The 22878-nt window shown below is 31.2% G+C and overlaps 1 protein-coding gene and 1 long non-coding RNA gene across 2 annotated transcripts; both read right to left on the minus strand.

The window, feature by feature from the left end:
- Positions 1–775: 775 nt before the first annotated feature.
- LOC139494967 (ficolin-1-like) lies at positions 776–5170 on the minus strand. Its single transcript, XM_071283091.1, has 3 exons — positions 5080–5170; positions 3964–4128; positions 776–1233 (listed from the first exon to the last, which is right to left on the minus strand). Exons 1-3 carry the CDS (start codon positions 5159–5161, stop codon positions 998–1000), a joined length of 483 nt encoding a protein of 160 aa, XP_071139192.1. The 5' UTR covers positions 5162–5170; the 3' UTR covers positions 776–997.
- A 2740-nt stretch (positions 5171–7910) lies between these two features.
- On the minus strand, positions 7911–22824 carry LOC139496156 (uncharacterized). The gene is made up of 3 exons (XR_011657551.1): positions 22727–22824; positions 11295–11402; positions 7911–8001 (listed from the first exon to the last, which is right to left on the minus strand). It is a non-coding gene; the product is annotated as an uncharacterized lncRNA (long non-coding RNA).
- Between the last annotated feature and the right edge of the window lie 54 nt (positions 22825–22878).

The following is a 22878-nucleotide window of genomic DNA, read 5'->3' on the forward strand; positions in this document are numbered from 1 at the left end:
ACATATGTGGCGGGGTTAAACATGCTTTTTTGATATCTCAACCCTCCACCTTTATCCACGAGCATCACTGAAGAGACATGTATTGTCGAAATGCGCATCTGGTGCAAGAAAATTGGTACCGTTAATTTTATTATCTCTAGCCAATGAAGAAAAAACCCAAACACATGTGATTCAAATAAAAATCAATATGCACGTAACCAAAGTGAGTGATTGTGTCGCTATATTTAGTTTTCTATGTTTTATTTTTTAGTCTTTTTGTCCTCTTTTTTTTTTATTGCAATTACAATGTTTAAGAATTATGAGTTTGACTATCTCTTTGTTTTTTTTGTCAATTTTTTTAATACATTCCTCTAAAATCCTCGCAGTGTGAGGAAGGGTTATGAAAATCAGTCACCGTGCTGTATTTGTTCACATTAATATATAGATCTTCAGCTTTGTAGTCAGTAATTATCCAGGTGTAACAATAAGGACCAATAATTTCAATTATTTTGTTTAATAAATGCATGCTTTCTTATTACTACATAAATGTGTACACTCCATTTCATATACTTGCATCACTTCTTCAAGAACCTGCAAGAAACGATCCCATAAATAAATACATATTAACGTGTGTCACATAGATTGGAGAAAGTTATGATTCAATCATGTTAGACATGTAATATAGGGAAGAAGATATCAAGGGTCCATTAAACTGGTATATCACACTAACTTGTTATCAAAGTTTCCGATTATCTTTAAATCAATGTATATTTGACACAGATGAAAAACGACAACAAATATTTTAGTATTTTAATCATCTCAATAGAAATAATTTGCTGATGAATAGCAGAGTAGAATTGTTTCACGTTTTCAAATGATTTTTTTGTTATTATTGAGCGTCTTATTAAGTAAAGGCAATAGCAGTGTACCGCTGCTTGAAATTCATCAATCGATTGAGAAAAAAATAAATCCGGGTTACAAACTAAATTATTAAGTTTAAGTTATACATGAGTGATTTCTATGCTTTACGGAACATCATTCTTGTTGACTTAAGCGAGTAGTATCTCCAATGCCTCCAAATCAAACCATTAACAACTAACTCATGAGTTCCATTCACATACTGACCATTCAGGTTGCTAGCACTACAACCATATCCATTGTACCACCAAGCTCCTTTAAAGCGCTGTGCGCAATACATCTGATTTTTATCTTTAGTCGAAAACATCTGTCCATTATGGAAAACAAGCGAATCTCCTAAAAGATATTGAAATATTAATTGATTGGTTGTTACTGATTAACGATAGGACGACTGCAATGTTAGAACAAAAAATGGCGATTAACAAGTAAGATATATGTGTGTTATGTCATCAAAGAAACCAGGATACTACTTTAGTATACAAGGCTATATAAAATCAATCTAGTTTGAAGGCCAAAAAGCAGATCATATGATCATATGATAAACCAGTAAATGTTATTTACAAACGTAGGTACTCTAGTAATAGTTCTCTATTTTTCTATTGATAACAGCGTACAAATTAAAACCAATGTATTAAGCTAAAACACGTATTTGAAACTTATCAAGCATTTTTTTCTTAGAAGTTTGGTCGGTTCTCTTGGCTTTTAATGTAGATAAAGGGCGCAAATGAAATCGTTAAAATCTATTAATAACTTGTCAAATGTAGTTCAGTTCATCGCTTTATCAAAGGAGTAGGTCCAGTAAGACACCTTTTTGGACCCAAAATATAGCAGTTGTATACTTTTAGCTATTTATTTGAAAGTAAAATACTTCTGCTCCATATATATGGACTGTTTTTTACAATACAATGCACATATATATCAGGTACAAGCATAATTAAGGATGTCTTAAGGTGAGGTTTTTGAATAAATGTCAAATGTTCGGACTCCTTGGTCTTTTTCCTATGATACAAAGTAAAATATTTTGGCCCATAACTCCTTTTTATCTTTTAATATAAGACTTAACAGCTCATAAAAGGTCAATTGACAAATTTCAGCAGATTCTTAATTTTCTTTCTTCTGATTTGAGACCCAAATAATACCAATGCAAATATAAGGTAAAAGTCCATGACCTATCAATATTGTAAGTTAATTTTGATTCTTAACTTATACTCTTCAAGCTTGAAGTATCAATTTTGAACTCTTGATTTATTCAATTTTACCTTAGATTACCTAAGTACATCCTTAAGTCATGCTAAATTATTAAAATCTTGACAATTTTAGCATATGCCTTAAATTTTAAACGGTTTTCGTCTAAAATGGAATTGGCCGCATTTTTGTTCATTCTTAACAATTAAATGTAAGTTGTAGTGCATAATAATACATAACATATATGCAGGTTGAGAGTGAACACGGATGCGGCCACATTCATTTTTGACAAAAAACATCTGAAAAGTGACATATTATTGCATATTTGATAGATTTTTTCATATTTAAGCTTGAATATGAGCGTATTTATTGACTAAATCATTTGAAATCTTTCACAGAAACTAATTGTATCGAAAGAAATAGACACTTAAGAATCATTCTCTGTAAGCACCGAAATGACAAGGAAATGGTTTGTCATGAAATCAGATAAAACTGAAGTTTGAGGCCAAAATCATTCCTTACCGGACCTTCTCCCTTATAACAAATATTAGGGATCATATGGCCTTTTTGAAAGCTTCTGGTCGTGCAAAATTGTCAAATTTTGAATAGGTTGTTAATCGAGAACACTCTTTGTGTAATAAGAAGAAAACTACAAATAGATAAAATTTGAGGAGATGCTATTGGTAAATGAAAGGAAAATATGGGTCACGGGGCTCGCTTTCTTGCTACAAAATAAGGAACGTTAATTTATTACACATTTCAATAATTTAATTTTGAATGTAACGCGTCTTCTGATTGGCTGACGTTATTTTGTTATCAGCCCATAGAAATAATTAAGTCATGTGACCGTGACGTCATCAACGTTTTTCATGGTTTTCTACGGTTTAAAATGGAATTAAGAATTAAAATATAAGAGATGACTGTAATATTTTTTCTGTCTATTCGAAATAACATTAAAAAATGTGGTGCACACTGTTAAATAACCCTCTACACACGTTATTCAGTGTGCACCCTATTTTTTATGTTATTTCTTTATAGACAGAAAAAATAGTACAGTCATTCCTTAAATATAAAGTAACAATATCAGAATTTTCCTCTCCCTATATTGCAAAATGAAAAAGTTGAATCAAACACAAAATATAATGAATGTTTTAAATACATTCATAAAAATGTTACAAACACAGTATTTTCTTTCTTAAGATGAAAAGTGTTATACATGAATTACATTCTGCTCTCTAAATTTGCATATTCCTTTAGATCTGGACCACTTTTGTGTTGCTTTATTACAATCCAAGATGATGAAAAACATTCAGGCAAATGTAAGGTTTAAAATGTGAAAATGTTTGTTTTTAAACTTTTTCTATCAATCATTAATTAAAAAGTCTTTCTCACTAAATTGACCTGAGACGTTTTATTTTATGGTTATCTACAGAACCTCTCTTCCTTCTCAGATTCAAATTGATTCGTAGCTTTTGCTTTCGCAATTTTAGCTTCGGGCGTATCTAGTAAAATGTATTCAATATTCATTGGTTGTACATAACGTGATTATACATTGTTATAGGAGGCTTTACACAGCCATTGACAGTTTCATGCCGAATACAAATAGTTTTTTTTAACATTGACCGGACATTTTTATAATACTGAGGCTAGACATATCTAGACATATATTTAAATAAGTGTAATCATAAAAGATGAAACTTTTTATTCAATCCCGAAAGGAATCTTTTAGTCATTTATTGTTATCCCAAATTATTTCTTATCCGATACAATTGTACACTTTTTTTTATACCTGTACTATTACTTTTGTAGTTTCTATATTTCCCCATGTTCTCCACCTACTAAAACATGAAAACAACTTCTCATATGTTTTAAATATAATACCTGCATCTCCTGTATAATATTTGAATCTCAGTCTGAATCCAGAACTTTCATCACTGATAGAGAAGTGGGTGTATTCAGCGTAACGATGGTTTCCATCAAAATCCTCTAATTCGATTCTCAGGATAAAGTTCCCTTGGTTTGTCAATAAATGTAAATATGTATTACCTGAAAAATGTAATGGAGTAGATATACATTCTAGTCATGAGCATACTTGGTCATGCTGATTAAGGTATTTCATAAAATAATCCTTGTTGTGAAATGCCTATTGTAATCATATCATGGTTCGAAGTCATTCCCTGCTTTCACCTCTGTTAATGGGCCTATGATCAACTCTTCCGTAATGTAATGATGCAACTTTTTGTTTTGCTTTAACAATGATGACCTTAGAAGGTTTTTGTTTTGATTTGCTCAGGGGCTAAAGTTTCCATGGCCAATGCATGAATAAGAAAAGTTTCGGGAAAGTCAATTTGTTTTCCATGTGACTGTAAAGATATTTAAATTGCATGTATTGACAAATATTGATCACAATCTATCTCATGAAATGTACGTGTTCACTTGATTGAATTAATAATAATAATCCGTAATCTATTTAAGGAATAACAGTACTGTAATTTTGGAGTTGCCATCGTACATTGACGAAGGCAATTCTTCGACTACATTACTGTTATTTTGATTCTAATGCATTTCAAAAAGATTATAAAGTTATTTCTACCGTTCAATGTAGGACAGGTAGGTGTTGTATTGCGATGGTAATGTAGTAATATAACATTTTTGTATCCAAGCAATTCAAAATAGCGGGTTACATCTTAGTGAAGATTGGTCAACAGAAAATTTGATGGTAAATTTTAGATCATAAAAAAAATTACAGTTTAAATTCTTCGTCTGTTTACATTATATTGATAACTGATGCTCAAATCTGTAAAAACAAATAGCTTCCCAAGCTTATGAAGCAGTTTCCCTGTCAAAAATAACGTTCATAAAAAGATATCATTTGCATCTTATATATCATTTGACAGAATGTGGTTTCTAGTACATATATATTATACTTTTTTCTTAACCATACTTTTTTTTATGATAATTCAAATTGAGATTCAAATACGTAGAAATAGAGCCTACCTAGCCAGAATTCGTCACTCATATTTCCAAATCCTACTTTGTACGAATCCCAATCCCTGTAAAAGTCAACATGGCCGTTCATTCTTCTCTGGAATACCTAAAACAATTAGGTTAAGCTTGCTGGTAACGTGAAATTGTTTTTGTAGAAACATATCATATACGCGATAAAGAAAGACAACAGTAGTAAACCGGTGTTCAAAACGCATGAATCATTTTAGCTCAAACCATTCCGGGTTTTACAAATGTATTGTTTGGAAAAGTCTGAATTATTCAAAATGATAAGGATTTTCCAATCCAAGGCATATTTATACTTAGCCGGATTCGGCAATTTTGGGTCATCAATGCTCTTCAATTTGTACTTTTTGGCTTTCTAACTATTGATCTGATCGTCACTGATGAGTCTTATGTAGACAAAACGCGCGGCTGGCGTATTAAACTATAAGCCGTATACCTTTGATACACCACTGGATCGATGCCTCTGCTGGTAGATTTTTGAATTGAATACCAACTTCATTTCAAAGGCACTTGTCTCTGAGACAATACTCGATATACCTTTACAGGTTAATCGACTATTATTAACAATGTAAATGAGTTAAAGACAAGTACCTGTGTTCAATTTATAAGAAATAGGATTATAAGAAAGTTTATGTTTTAATAAATTTCACATCCATGTTATTTGATTATATAAAAAGTCAAAATTATATTCATAATACAAATAATGCACTTGCAAAGTAACAAGTATTGTCAGATCATGCATATTACTCTAATGAAGTCAAAATATTTTATCGGATCAAGGAAAACACTCATACTAGGTCAAAGTTGTTGCAAGCTCAAGTATAGTACACTTACGAAGTCAACGTTATTGTTAGGTTATGAATAATGCACTTTAAAGTACCAACTGTTGGCAGATCACGGAAAATGCAAAAAAATAATGCCAGATTATGCATACCACGACTTTTTCAGACCACGGAAAATCCACTTACGAAGTCACAATTGTTTTCAGATCATGGATAACGTACTAAGGAAGTCACAATTATTGTCAGTGCACGGATCAAGTTATTACCAAGTCTTAATCATTATCATATCACGAATAGTGCACTTTCCAAATTTATGGTCAGACCCTGCTTTATACATTATGATCTCATCACTTCACTTCGTCTTTAACGTGAAGATACAGTTTGTCGTACCTAGATATAGGAAGATGTGGTGTGAGTGCCAATGAGACAACTCTCCATCCAAATAATAATTTATAAAAGTAAACTATTATAGGTCAAGGTAAGGCCTTCAACACAGAGCCTTGGTTCACACCGAACAACAAGCTATTAAGGGCCCATTTGCAGCGGGATTAAACGTTTTAATGGTACCAAACCTTCACCCGTTTCCCTGAAACAATAGTATAATATCACAACATAGATTGATTGATTAATGGTTGCTTTACGACGCATTTGTACAAATAGGCTATATCGCGGCGAGAGCTTATTCGAATTTTTACAATTTAAAGCATATTTTAATATATAAGACAAAAGGTCCTGCAATAAAAGAAAATTCTAGACTAAAGCAAATTGATTATTTACAAAAAAATCAACAGTAAGTTAACGTGTTAAAAATTAAAATCGATTGAAATATAATAACATTGACCAATACGACATCTAGAAATAACACACTGATCTTTTCTGCACATAAAATTAATTATGAAAATGTTTACCTAAATTAGTTTTTTTTCATGTAATTTATTATCATCTTTTTTATTCCATTCATTTTTTAATATATTACAAACGTATTTTCTAATATAAGATTTAAAATCAGTATATGGTATATCACAGTTAAATAAAGGGTCACTCAGGGCATTATTTGCCTGAAAGTCTACAGCTGTGTTTCACAACATAAAAAAAACACACGATAAAATATTCTAGGTTTTTTTTCTATAATTATGAAAAATCTATGAATTTTGAAAATAAAGTCTTTAATTTCTAAATTGTCAATATAGAACAATTGACCACTATCTTACAGTACTTACGGTCCAGCCGCCTTGATCATCATTTATTTCACAGCGAACATTAAATGTCATCTTCCTGTTGATTTCGTATATGCCAGTTTTGCAGGTTGAGTTTTTGAGATCAGAACAGTCCATCTTAACACTGCATGGACTAACTAAAAGTAAATAGTACTTGATTTTAGGAAAGTTGTATATTTAGGTGTTTCTGAAAGGCCAAAATGGAGTATCAAAAATATATAATTCCAGCAAAAATTGCTAATTATAGATCATCGTAAGAAGTTTCTCCGTGGGAAAATATAAAAAATGTGGTTAGTGTATTTGTTTTTAACCAAACATTACATCCTTTGGTAGGTTTGGATTTGACAAATACTAATACATTTGTACTTATTCTATCCATTAATCGACCAATAAAAGATATGTCCCATGTATGATTTACAATAGAGATACTTAAAAACATTGAAGACGTAAAATCATAAGGATTTAACTATGTTAACCATAGCAGTTGTTTTCTTACTGTATTTTTTAAAATAGAGCCGAAGAGTTAAGTATACCTCAGGTTCAAAAGAAAGAAGCAGAATCAACATGTGTTCTGCATTTATATTATTTAAAGCATAATTTAAGATTACTTGTCGTTGTTCGAATGCTGAACTGTCAATAAGAAATTTAATTTCATTTTAATTTGAAAATTGAAGAACATGATTTACAAATTCTTTGATTTTTGTCAATCTTTCTATTATTACTCTTTTCAATCTTTTCCAACCTAGTCAGTATAACAATATGGCTTATATAACGAACAACTTAAGACTAATAAAACATACTTTCACAGTTTTGACCAGTCCATTCATCCGCACAAGTGCATAAATAGCTGTTCCCCTGGTAACTACATATACCTCCGTTTTTACAAGGTTGCGCATCGCATGTTACTCCTGTAAATGAATAACATTCTCATAATAAAAAACTGTCTAATTCTTAATTGTGGAAATACCGTCTTCGATACAATACACCACTATTAAGATAAGTCCTTCACCGTCAAAAGTGCGGGCATGTTTGACTTCATTTAATGGATGGAGGGGGTCGCCTGAATCCCTGCACTTTTAACGTTCATCAAGCGTCTTAGTGGTCGACATTGTCCAAGGATAAACTAGAATTCTTTTCCCCGTTCGTACTTAATAATTACAGCAATGATTGATTGTTATTTATATGAGTTGATATTGCCAAATAAATCTAGCAATAAAGGATCATATTTTCAACCAATCGCATAACTTGGAACTGGAAGTGATAGTGACACTAAACTCACTTATGATGTTCACTAAAACCATTTTTTAATTGAAATGTGTCTTGTCGTCTAAGTTTATTGGCACACTCTTTTATTATAACTTGTTTAAAATGACCACGTACCTACTTATGTCAATCATTGTTTCGAATTCATTCTTATTTCTGAGTTCATGAAGTGCACGGAATACGACATTTTAACCTTTTTACATGCAATTATTACTTGATTTAGTTCACTTGACTTGGCAGGATTTAACCGGTTTTCTTATTTAAGACCAGTTCATCTATAGTTTTGGGATAAACTCATGAATTAGAAATTAGAAATAAATAATATATATAACGGCAATCAACCTTATTGCCAACATCTTCAAATAGACAGTCGTTATGCAAATTAACACGAACGCTCCGCCAGATCAGATGAAATAGAAATGAAGTGGAAACCACGAATATATTCTGATTTGACCGGGGTTTTGTTCTTTATCCCAATCAGAATAATTTTTAAGTAAAGTATCAGCCATTCAAGTAAATTTTTGGGTTGTTCATATAAATACACAAAATATCATACTGACGGATTCATTTTTGCTTTGTGAATAAAGATTGAGTTCTGGCAAAAGCAGAATGTAGTTGAGTTAAGCATAATTTTGAGCGCGCATTCTTCTCTAACCTAGGACAATTGTGTAGCAGCAATAACAGAATTATTAACAAACATTAATAAGCATTTAGATCATTCAATTAACTGTAAAAATAGCAAACAGAGGCCAAAGGGACAATCAAACTCCATTAATTAAAGAAAAGTCGATATTACCATGGTAAAATAAATAAACGTCAAAAACGCAATGAAGTCTAGAACACGTTAGAATTTCGATATTTCCATTTTCGTAATAATAATTGTTGATGATTTATTTATGATGAGAAATCGATCCTTGTACAGATGGTAGCAACATATTATAGTATTGTAAATAAATTATATTTATAACGAATAATTTAATAAATTATTTACAATTATTCTCTCATTGCCTATTCTGAAAATTGATATTTTTGAGCTATGAAATTATAAATTTGATAATTCCTTAAATTGATAACTATTATTTCAAATTTACGCAGAGCAGATCATGTGTTATACAATCCATACTACGGATTTGGTCAATATATTGTTTCTTTAGTCTCTTAACTAGTAAGCATAGTAAGCAATATATTAGAAACACGCGGTTGTTTTCATGACACTAATACATTTTTTGCAGCTGGAATTGTTTAAACAGGTTGAAATCGAACTCTATATCGTTTTAGTTATAATCAAGTCAACATAATGTGTAAAAAAGTTTAAGGTGGTATCTAACACAACTGGGAGATAAATCTGTAAAAATCAGCTAAACGTGTATATAACATTGTATTGTTAAGTAAAGATTAAGCCTCTCAATGATCAAAATATGTGTTTGTCACACTGATATTTAACCATAAAAATATTTCTGATAAAGTGGTTGGTTTAAATTTTTTGAAAGTTTTATATTTTTGTAAAGGGGTCAAAATAAATATTTTGTCAAAGTTTTATGAAAATTAAACGGGCCAATTTAATATTAGTCTAGGTGTTGGGTACCGCCTTCAGGGGGAAGTATTAATTTTATCATGTTCCAGCACTATAATAACAAACCTTACCTTATTTGTCAACAATATGCAAATCACTCTCTTTCCTCTATCGATACAATTAAAGGACAAAATTATGACAACTGTTTGGTCGAATACTTAAAACAAAATATAGGCTCATAGTGGACAAGTTACACAAAATGATTGAAACGCATACCAGTAAAACATAAAATTCTTATAATGAAAGTGATATTTAACCATGTTAACCATAGCAGTTGCTTTCTAATTGTAAAAAACATGAATTTACAAATAATAAATTTGTAAGGGTTCCGCGGAACCCAGTGTCTCGCTTACTTTTGCTATTAATTGCAGCGTCAACAAAAATGAGGATAAAAATCAATACAAATATTCCTCTTGATACTATCTTTTGATTGAAAGAAGTTTCTGTCTAGGTTTGGTAAAAATCACGGATAGTTTATGAATCTAATAGACTGTATGTATTGTCAACTGAAAGAAAAACTAAGTCCATATGTAAGTAAAATACAGATAAACAGGTACAAAATTTTCGGGATACTAGCTTTTGATCATAAACAACCGTCTGTCCTAGTTTTGTTCAAATAAAGGATAGTATAAGAAAGTTATTAAAATTTAAAAACATTAACCTCAGAGTGAATGTTTTGTTTCCTGGCATAAAAAAACAAAGTCCATTTATAAGTAAAATACAGGGAAAATGAATTTTGTTTTTACAAAATTTACTTCTGGATAATATCTTATGATCATAAACAAGCTTCTGTTCAAGTTTGGTACAAAACCAGGATAGTTTAAAAACGTTATTGAAATTTTTAAAACCTTACCACAGAGTGAGTGTTAATTTTCCTGGCAAAATAACTCAGTCAATTTATAAGAAAAATACAAAAAAAAAAATGTTACAAAATTTACTTCTTGATACTATCATATGCTTATTAACCAGTTTCCGTCGAAGTTATGTACACATTCAGGAGAGTTTAAGAAAGTCATTAAAATTAAAAAAACGTTAACCACAAAGTGAATATAGTGAACACCTCCGCCAACGACGACGACGACGATGGAATGTAGGATCCACAAAATTAAAACCACATATGTGCGTGTTTCTTCATGTTCATAAAAAAAACAAATATGTATGATTTCTGTCTTGATATTTTTTAAAACAGAAAACAAAATGCCTGGTCGTTGATCGACTGCTGAGTTTTCCATCCGAAACTTAATTTAATTTTCAATTAATGTTGAAAAAACAATTTTGAAATTCTTTTATAACGACCTTATTCAGTCTTTTCAAACCTAGTCAGTCTAGCAATATGGCTTATATATAATTATATCTTAAACTAACTTTCACATTGAGGACCAGTCCATCCAACCGGACACGTACATGAATAGCTGTTGACCTCGTTGCGACAAACGCCTCCGTTTTTACAAGGCTGTGCATCGCATGGTGCTCCTGTAAATGAATAAAATAATATTTATTAATTATATTTTGTCAAAATACCGTTTACTATACAATAGACCACTTCCAAGTTATCGTCAATTTTGTGCGCTTCCAGAAAGAGGTGATCGTCTGTATCCCTGCACGGTCGATATTAATCAGGCGTCTTAGTTATCGTTATTGTGCATGGATAAACTTGACATGTGTGTTGTACTTAATCGCAATTTCCTAATGACAGCAGTGCTAATTGTCAATCATAAAAATTTAATATGCCGAAAATTCTTTCAATATAGGATAATATTTTGTCAACCACTCGTTCAAAATGGGGCCATGAGTGACGATGCTAAACGCACTAATGATTTTCACTAAAACCAAATTTTGGACGGAAATGCATCAATATAGAAACTTGTCTGTTCGTGTTGGTTTATTGTCGCATATTTCTAATATAGTTCTTTTACAAATAACAACGTGTCGGAACACGTCACTCATTGTATCAAATTCATTCTTATTTCTATGTTCATGAATATCACATGATAAAATTTTTACATGCAACTAGAATCCAACAATATATTCTAATTCCAGCGGGGTTTTGTTCTTTACAGTCACATCTTGTGTTCAAAACGATAGAATCCTTATGTGTAGAATTGGTTATAAATGCAAGAAAGAGGCTGATTGCCGGTCTATATAGACCACAGTCAATTACAGATGAGTTTAAAAACGATTTTATACAATCGTATGACAAGATATCAGTAAAATATGACAACATTGTACTTCTTGGTGACCTTAATTATGACCAACTTTCTAAAGAGAAGAAACAAACATTAGAGACCCCATTAGAGCCAGTCTGTGATATATGTGACCTAGAGAGTGTAGTGAAAGATGCCACCTGCATCACACAACCAACATTAAATGATGCTATACTAACTAACAAAAAACATAATATACAAAATGTAGTAAATTTCAATTGTGCTTTAACATGTTTAAGTGATGTACACAATGTGATATCATTTCAATTTAAAAGCAATGTGTCAGCAATTAAACCTCAAAATAAATCATAAAGAAGTTTCAAAGAAAATTGATGAGAACAATGATGTCAACAAAGCATATGAAGACTTTGAATCTGATCTTCTAAATACTGGTAATAAACACATACCATTGAAACAACGAAAAAATGTACAAAGTCCTGCCCCATTTATGAATCAAGAGCTAATACAATCTATATTTAAGACAAAGATGTTGTACAATAAATGCAATAAGGTAAAATCTAAGAAAAACTGGGAAAAATACAGAGCCCATAGAAATTTTGTAAACAAGATCAAGCGTAAATCAGTCAGAAATTATTTTATAGAACGTTGTGTAGGGGGACCAAAAACTAAAGACTTTTGGCCCACCATCAAACCTTTCTTAACAAACAAAGGTAGTTATTTTGAGAACAAAATTATTTAATCATGTTGATGTGACAATGATAACATTATAAATGATCAGTCAAAGGTGGCTAATATGTTTAATGATTTTTTTGTTAATGTAGCAAAAGATATTGGATCAGTCTGTACTGTAGATCTGAACCACCCTAGTATAAAAGCTATTTATAATAATTGTAGAACTGAAGGTAATTTAATTTTTTAATGTAAAGAAGAGAAGTTTGTAGAAAAACAAATAAAAACACTTGGTATAAATAAGGCTACAGGTAAAAACGGGTTATCTGTTACAATACTGAAATTGGCAGAACAGCAGTTGTGACACCAATAACAAAATTAATAAACAAATCTATTGAGCACTCTGTTTTTCTGTCCAAACTAAAAGAGGCCCAACTGGTGCCACTTCACAAGAAGAATAGTCAACTGGAAGTTGGCAACTATAGGCCAGTCAGTATTTTACCTGTTGTATCAAAGTTTTTTAGTTTTCAAAATATATTCCACCCATATTTGTCTGCCTTTAGAGCAGGATACGGTTGCCTGACAGCATTTTTGAAAATCATTTAGGATTGGGAGAAGGCTATTGATGATAATCAATACATTGCTGCTGTGTTGATGGACCCCTTTGATTTCCTTCATAATTTATTAATTTTAAAACTAAAGGCATATGGGTTATCTGAAACAACTTTAAGCTTGATATACAGCTATCTAAGTAAAAGAAAACAATGTGTAAAAGTTGGTATAGATATTAGTACTTGGAAAGATATATAAAGGTGTACCGCAAGGCTCTATATTAGGACCTTTACTTTTTAACATTTTCCTTTTTATTAAGCAGTTCATTGTATAATTATGCAGATGACAATACTTTGTCATATTCACATTCTGATATAGACACTGTGGTAAATATTTAAGAAAAAGAAAGCTTAGAGCTAATAAATTGGTTCAGTCTAAATCAAACGAAGGCCAACTCTGAAAACGTTTCAGACAATAGCCATAGGCAAAAAAAAAATGAAAATAAAAACATTTCATTTAATTTAGATGTTAATATTACAATGTATTATACATAGTGAAAAAGAAGTGAAATTATTGGGTGTAACAATTGACTATCAACCTGAGTTTGATGCCCATATTTCTAACATTTGTAAAAAGGCATCAAGACAATTACATGTACTTAAACGTATTGGCAAATATTTAACAAAATTAGGTAGACTTACTATATAATATTCATTTATTATGTCAAATTTTAATTATTGTCTTGTAATATGGCACTTCTGTGGTGATTGTAATACCAGAAAAATAGAGAAAATACAGGAGCGTATCCTAAGATTTATATATGAAGACTATTGTAGTACTTGTCAACAACTGTTAATTAAATCAAAATTACCAAGTTTAGAAATCAGAAGAATTAGAATGATAGCAATAGAGGTATATAAAACTATTAATAAACAATGACCATTTTATCTACATTAACTTATTGAAATAATAAAAAAAATGTTATTACTCTTTTAGAAATAACAACATAGCAGATATTACCAGGGTAAGGACAACTATTATGGGCTACACTCATTCAGATATGCAGGAGACAAAATCGGGAACGAATTACCAAATAAGATGAGGGAAGAAATGCCATTGGGTCAGTTTAAAAGTTTGGTTGGTAATTTGGAGGGCAGTTCGTGTCAGTGTTCCTCCTGCAGATCTCGAAGAGCTGTAGATCAGTTTATTTATTTATATTGTATACTCTTGCTTTTAAATTATTAGGCATAACTTTTTATTTGAGTCCGCTTGAATTACTTTTAGTGCTTTATAATAGCTATTAGATGAACGTTATTTTATCTGCATTTTATGTTTTCTTAATATATGATTTAATTGTGTTTATTAATTGCTGTGCTGGATAACATTATTTATTTTGTTTGATGTGCTTTATGTTTTATGTCTTTTGTGTATTGTGCTTGTCTTATATATATGTCGGATAAAAGCTCTACAGAGCTTATGTTGTATTGATATAACCGACTTTAAATAAATCTTTTATGCTTATGCTGTCAGATTACATTTATGTAACTTGAAGAGTATAATATTAACCATTCCAGTTGACTTTAAGGCTAATTATATAGATACAAGTTTACCTACACTTAACGGGTGTATTATTGCTTTGTGCTTTTACTGACTGATAAACGAGCTGTTTGAAATATGCATAGAAGAGAGACGAAAGATACCAGAGGGACAGTCAAACTCATAAATCGAAAATAAATTGACAACAGCATGATCAAAAATGGTAAAGACAAACAGACAAACAATAGTACACATGACACAACATAGAATACTAAAGAATAAGCAACACGAACCCCACAAAAAACTAGGGGTGATCTCATGTGCTCTAGAAGGGTAAGCAAATCCTGCTCCACATGTGGCACCAGTCGTGTTGCTCATGTTATAACAATTCCGGTTAAATAGTCTAATTCGGAAGGTCACATTATGAAAGGGAATGTAGTTACAACAAAAAAAGGGTGTGTGGCAGGCATATGATTATTACGCCATAATACTGCTGAACACATTTCTTCTTCGGGATTGTAAATAATAGAAACAATTTATACACAAAATGGTGTGTGCTAGGCATATGATTGTTACGCCATAATACTGATGAACACATTTCTTCTTCGGATTGTAAATGACAGAAACAATTTATCCAAAAAAGGGTGTGGTAGGCATATGATTTTTACGCAATCATACTGCTTAGCACAATTCTTCAGAATTGTAAATAACAGAAACAATTTATATAAAAAAGGATGTGTGGGAGGAAAATGATTATTATGCCATACTACTGCTGAGCACATTTCTTCTTCGGGATTGAAAATAACAGAAATAATTTATACAAATAAGGGTGTGTGGTGTGATTGTTTGGATACAATTAGGGCAAACCATAAAAGTCAGTGTTTATGCTTATACTTTGTAGATAGTTTTCAAAGGTTTGGTATGAGAAATTTGAAAAAATTACAAAAACTAAGAATTCACAGCCTATTTAACCTATAATATAGGGGCGAAATAGGATCACAATTATAACAAACGTCAACCTCTTGGCTGAAGATTCATTCCCTCTGTCGAAGGAAAGGCAAACATAATATGCAGTTGGATTCAGCATAAATTTGAGCGCTCATCATTTTCTAACATGGGAGAATGTTATATCAGAAATGATTGATTTATAAACATACTTAACTAGTTATTTAGATCAGTCAATTAACTGTTAAAAGAGAAAAGAGACAACAAAGGGACAACCACAGATAATAAATTAAAGTAAAGTCGATATTACCATGGTTAAGCAAATAGATGAAAATAAAAACGCATTCAACATGTTCAAGTCTAGAAAATATTAGAATTTCGATATTTGCATTTTAATAATACTTTTCGTGTGGTTATCTATTTATAATGAGAAATCGATCCTTGTACAGATGGTAACAACACATTATGGCATTGTAAATAAATTATATTTATAATGAATAATTTAATAAATTATTTACAAAAAATTGTCTAATTGCTTATTCTGAAAATTTATATTGATTACCTGAGCTATCAAATTATAATAAAGTTTATAATTTTTACAAATATACTCAAAAGTGTAATACGATGTATAATAAGAGGGACGAAATATACCAGAGGGACAGTCAAACTCATAAATCGAAAATAAACTGACAACGCCGTGGTTTAAAATGAAATGGACAAACAGACACCAATAGTACACATGACACAACATAAAAAAACTAAAGAATAAGCAACACGAACCCCACCAAAAACTAGGGGTGATCTCAGGTGCTCCGGAAGTGTAACCAGATCCTGCTCCACATGTGGCACCCGTCATGTTGGTTATGAGATAACAAATCCGGTAAAAAGTCTAATTCAGTAGGTCACATTTATGAAAGGGAAGGGGATTGATTACGACGTAAGGAACATATCCGATATCATTTGTGAAACGGTTATTTCATAATGGTCAACCAAGATATGATTTCAACTTCATCATTTGGAACTCTTTATTTAATAGCTTCACTGTGAACAGCAACCCTATATCAAGAAAATCATGATCGGAATCGAAAGCTCGGGAATATCGTATCAGTTGTGAGATATATACACCGTATGCAGGTGATGATGGAATGTTGCTACTTAGAAATGGAAAAGCTGAAATCATCTCTTAAGTCGTAAAGTTTTGTTTTCAAGCGACCCTCATTGTCATTTGCTAGATGTAAGTCAAGATATGAGGGCGACTTAACTGTATCTGTTGTATCCTTTATCCCAAGTTCAATGGGATAGATTCGTTCGACATAGTCACCAAATTTTGAATTATTTAGTGAAAGAACATCATCTATATAGCGGAAAGTAGAGTTAAAGGATATTGCTAACTTCTTATCTTTCTTCCTAAGAAGTTCCTGTATGTAGTCAGCCTCATAATAAAAAAGAAACAAGTCGACAAGAAGAGGGCACAATTCGTTCCCATTGGAATGCCGATATTCTGTTGAAAACACGTCCTGCAAACGTAACAAATATGTTGTCAATCAAGAAATCAAGCATATTATTGCCTTATTGATCAACGCACTGTTTCAAGAAACTGATTTTACTAGTAAGCTATAAAGAAGAAACAAGTAGTAGTGTTTACATGCACACATACATTTTTGGCAACTCCAATTGTTTAAACAATAGGTTTATATCCAACTTGAGTGATAACAAACGTGATGTGGAAAAACATTCATATGACAAACATTACGGTTATTATGTTCCAGCACTACAACAATATACCTTACATTATTTGAAAATAATATACAAATCACTCTATTGTCTCTCACGATAGAATTCAGGAATAGCCATCAATTGGTTAATTGTTTCGTCAAAGGAGTAGGTCCAGTAAGACCACTCTTTTGCCCGAAAATATAGCTGTGTTACAAATTATAACAATGTTAACAATTAGCTATTTATAATAAATATACAATATTAGGTCAATTTCAGAAAAATATATAATCTTTTTTGTATGAGGCTGAGAAACTTGAGAAAGGGCGAGGTTCTACCCTTTCACAGTTTTTCGGCGAGTACATAAAAGTTTATATTATTATGACATTGACCTAATACTGTTTTTACGAATTAAACTTATACATTGATAGCTTTTAATTCGTAACACGAATGTCAAACGTATTTTCTTCCCTTAATGGACCCCTGATTGTGGAGAATGTGTGCCATGATGCAATTGACATTATACAAAATTTAGCTATGTTACTATATTTATGAAATAAATACAACTAGTTGCAGTATAGATAAGCCTACGTCTGCTACATAAATATGGTCTGTTTTGGAAAATACAATGCACATATATCGGTAACTAACAACATTAAGTAATGCTGAATTACTTTAATTTTCGCAATGATAGCAAAAATGAGTTAAATGGTAGACGGTTTCCGTCTGAAATGGAAGTGGCCGCATTTGGGTTCATTTTTAATATTTAAATGTAGGTTGTATTTGATGATAATACATAATATATACATGAAGATAAAGATTAAGGAGGACCACGGATGCGGCCACTTTCATTTTTGACAAAACATTTATATTGAAGCTTCCATTTGGGCGTCTTTAATGAAATAATCAGTTCAAATATTTTAAATAAATTAATTGAATCGACTGCATTAGACACGCAAGTGTTAACAAATTGATAAAAATCTTTCATCACACGAACCTGGAATTTGAGGCCAAAATAGTTTGCTTTGACTTTTTAATCTTCGGAAAAACTAGGTGAAGGCATAATTTGCCGTTCTCATAAATAAACGCACTTTTAAATTGACGTAAAAGAACGGAGCAAACTGAATAAGTGACATGCTTAAACTATTGACAATAGAATATTTAGATAGGTTTGGATGAATCTAAATGACAATTGTTCTTATACATGTTATATGTCTTATAAGTATACAAAACTTGTATGTCTTATAAGTATACAAAACTCACTTATATAACACATTAGAACATCATTTGTTTACGTTTCCTTGTTTGTGATGATTTTTGCAAGCGTGCATTTTTCCGTAAAATTCTTATATTCTGACGTCATAGTTCTATGACCTGGGAGTAAGATCGGAACATGCGGAACAACCCAAACAATATATTCATAGTTTATCACGGGTGTGTACTTAAAGCGTTTGAAGGACGTCATGTTAGAATATTTCTTTTGAAGTTATTTCGACCCCAAACGATTTATTTTGATATGAAAATATAGTATTTCCAGTCTTATATGATAGCTTATTGTTCGCTGATTTAAAAAAAAATATACGATTTCCTTACACTTTTATTTGAAATAAGACAGATAATTTGTTACTTATGGTTTGAGAAATGCCACTTTCGGTTTTATTTGATCAATAAAGTGACATTTAATCCGAATATATGGTTCTTAATACTTTAACATTAAATAAGTGCAGAAATTTTTTGTTTGAGTTGGAATTGTATGACTTGACACATATTTAACAATATCCAATGGCTGAATCAAGCATACACATGTAGTTAAGGCCAAGGTTAAACCATATAACGTGATACTCACTTCTGACCTTGCCCTTAATTTCAAGGTCATCAAGTAAAGAGACTCATATCAAAAGACATTAAGTCTCAACTATGTATTGTCATTAACTATATTACAATTATCACTTTGAATATTCAAGGAGAAAAAACTTCTTCGTCAATAATTAAGTTTAAACATATTCAATTGTTCAAAAAGGACAAACTAATCAGGCATCCTTTTTTCAACATAGTAAAAGGAAATGTTAACGTTTCGCTTTGACACAACATTTCTATTGCGACAGATCATGACTAACAATACTGTGAAAATATTTTGTCGATATCACGGTCGATATCTATTATCGTTTATCAGGAGTAGCATCACAAGCAAAAGCCAAAAAAAAAACCCCCATAAACAGGATCTTGACCTAATTTTATTTTATGGACCAAGGACCCAATCAGTAGAACCAAGGTCGCTATCACTTTAGATATATGACTTATAATTAAGTAAAATGCATCAGCAGAACTATGTCTCATATGGAATGTTCAGATCTATTATATCAAAATCATTCTTGACAACTTATTTTGTAACGAGTACTTGGTAAAATAAATTTGTTGTAGTCTTTAATGGTAGCGTAGAAGAAGAACACACCCAATAAGCAGTTTTCGCGGAGATAACTTTTACATGAGTAAGTGTTGTGTAAGGCGGTATAAAAATATTAAAACTAGTCCAACATGTCATTTCCAATGTGAAATGATAGCTTATTAGGAACTGATTCCAACAATACTTGTTCTAATAGTTATCAAAGGTACCAGAATTATAATTTAGTACTCCAGACGCGCGTTTCGTCTACATAAGACTCATCAGTGACGCTCACATCAAAAAAATTATAAAGCCAAACACGTACAAAGTTGAAGAGCATTGAGGAAACAAAATTCCAAAAAGTGGTGCCTAATACGGCTAAGGTAATCTATGCCTGTGGTAAGACAATTCTTAGTTTTTTTTCGAAAATTCAAAGTTTTGTAAACAGGATATTTATAAAAATGACCACATTATTAATACTGTTGTTTGAAATAAGGGTAATAATATGTTGATTCCGGTTTGAAACATTTCTATAACCGGTTATATCTGATAGTTTACTTGACAATTTTTATTAAAAGATATGCTTTCAAATAAGATAGAAATAAAAAAAGCAACATCAGGTTTACACAGGGTCATTTCTAATTTGGTTTCTTAAAGTCAAATGGCTTGCAACGTAATAACAACGTCATATTGCTTTATCATGTAAACATATAAGAAACTCCGAGTACTCTCAAATCGTACTTTCATGTTAATTTGACCTGTTGATACTGTTTATAATGCTTTTTTGTTATTTAATATTAATATGGATCTTGTCTATATACCAGTTTTGATTATTTGGTATATCTTCTAATTATCACTTATTCGTACTACATTTGTATAAACTTCAAGATTTACCTGTATTATTAAAACCGTTTTTTTTTAAGTGATTATTTTTGAAGGGTTAAATATTTCGCAGTGGCGTCTTGCCATGGCTTTGTTTGGACTTGTTTGTTTGCATTTTGGCCTTACATGTTTGTCCCTAATATTTTATTAACTGTGCATTTGCATTCAGATATCGTAGATCAAATTTATTCGTTCATAGTGTATTAATTTACGTTTTTTGATTGAGTTAAGCCTGCCAATTGATATTTTATCGTGTGTTTTTCTATGTTGGGATGTTATGCTATTGTTTCAGAAAAAGGGAGAAGGTTTAGTACCATTAAAACGTGTAATCCCGCTGCAAATGTGTGCACATGTCCTAAGTCAGGAATCTGATGTACAGAAGTTGTCGTTTGTTTATGTAATTTATACGTGTTTCTCGTTTCTCGTTTTTTTTATATATATAAGACCGTTGGTTTTCCCGTTTGAATGGTTTGACACTAGTAATTTTGGGGCCCTTTATAGCTTGTTGTTCGCTGTGAGCCAAGGCTCCGTGTTGAAGGCTGTACATTGACCTATAATGGTTTACTTTTATAAATTGCTATTTGGATGGAGAGTTGTCTCATTGACACTCACACCACATCTTCCTATATCTATATGAAGGTAAAGCAAAGGACAAATTCTTGAACGTGTAAATTACATATGACCTTGACTTAAATTTTAAGGTCATAAACCAAGGACCTGAAATAAATATATCTTGGGTAATTATTATATACGGTTTGTGAGATATATCACCATATGTTATATTTTGAATATAAAGGTGAAATAAACTGCCATATTATGTCAACTTTTAACTGTAACTATGTGTTGTCGATATCGTATACACTTTTGAAAAGAAGTAAAAGGCCAAAATCAAAATTTAGAATGTGATCTTGACGTTTGACCTTTCTAAACTTCAAATCATTAGACCATTTGTCTCTATCACTTATGGTTTACCAGTTACAAATGCATATAACTAATATCCATATCTTAAAGTTAAACATTTGTATGGGTTTCGCAGAATCAAGTGTCTTGCCTACTTATCCTGTTAGTTTGTTCATAAATCTAACAAATGTTTTTAAAACTTTAACTGCAGACTGAGTCATTTATATGTAATGTTATGTGAAAGAAAAACTTCTGATTAATATAAAAAAAAAAAAAATTCTTTCGATATACTAGCTTTTGATCATATACAAGCTTATGTCCAAGTGTGGTACAAATCAATGGTAGTTTAACATGTTTAAGAAAGTTATAAAACAGGATTTGTTTTTTACAAATATACTGCTGGATACAATCTTATGATCATAAACAAGCTTCTGTCCAAGTTTTGTAGAAATCAAAGATATTAAAGACAGTTATTAAAACTCCAACCTTCCCCTAACCTGGGACAGTGGTGTACTTTATTAAATGATATGAGCAAATGAGCCCTTATACGGATAAATAAGCATGTGCAATGTGAAAACGTATCAAGATTTAATATTGCTCTTCGAACAGGGCCTATACGGAAAAAAACAGGGCCAATACACTAAAAGGTGGAAAAAAGCCGTTTTGGCCCTGTATTGATCACGTTTTTTTTAAAACAGGGCCAATACAGTTAACCTTGAATCTACACCAGTGCCAATACAGAAACAGCCAGTTGATAACACTATATTATTGACATTTTGGTTTCACTGTTTCTACTGTCCCATTTGTTTTTTTTTTTAATTTTTACTGTCACGTTCGTTTCCTCTTATTAATTTCAACTTTGTAATAACTTAATAAAACTTTAAAGCTGATAGTAATGATAAAATAGATAATTTATAATACACGATACGATAAACCACAGAGACATGTTAACTTTAAAAAATGGAACATTAAATAAACGTTGCACATGTAAAACATATAAAAAGGGACAACATACTGGTAGTAAAAAGTCAATTAATTTAATTTTAACTTACGATAGGATAGGCAAACGTGTCCATTCATTATCGACGGAACACACTTTTCGTGATCATTACATGGATTCGGAGGAAGACAACTATCCCCATCCTGAAATTATAGTAAACATTTGGTAAAGTTTGATTATTTTCTATTTGGCAGATATACTACA

The sequence above is a fragment of the Mytilus edulis genome, chromosome 11 (genome assembly GCF_963676685.1).
Source record: "Mytilus edulis chromosome 11, xbMytEdul2.2, whole genome shotgun sequence".
NCBI classification, from domain to species: domain Eukaryota; kingdom Metazoa; phylum Mollusca; class Bivalvia; order Mytilida; family Mytilidae; genus Mytilus; species Mytilus edulis.

Bases quoted from the DNA above. Each gene is read 5' to 3' on its own strand.
- LOC139494967 (XM_071283091.1), bottom strand. From the start codon at position 5,161: ATGAACGGCCATGTTGACTTTTACAGGGATTGGGATTCGTACAAAGTA. The intron at 4,129-5,079 runs GTAGGCTCTATT...TACATTTTTCAG, and splicing joins GAGTGACGAATTCTGGCTAG to GTAATACATATTTACATTTA. The intron at 1,234-3,963 runs GTATTATATTTA...AATATCTTTTAG, and splicing joins ATATTATACAGGAGATGCAG to GAGATTCGCTTGTTTTCCAT.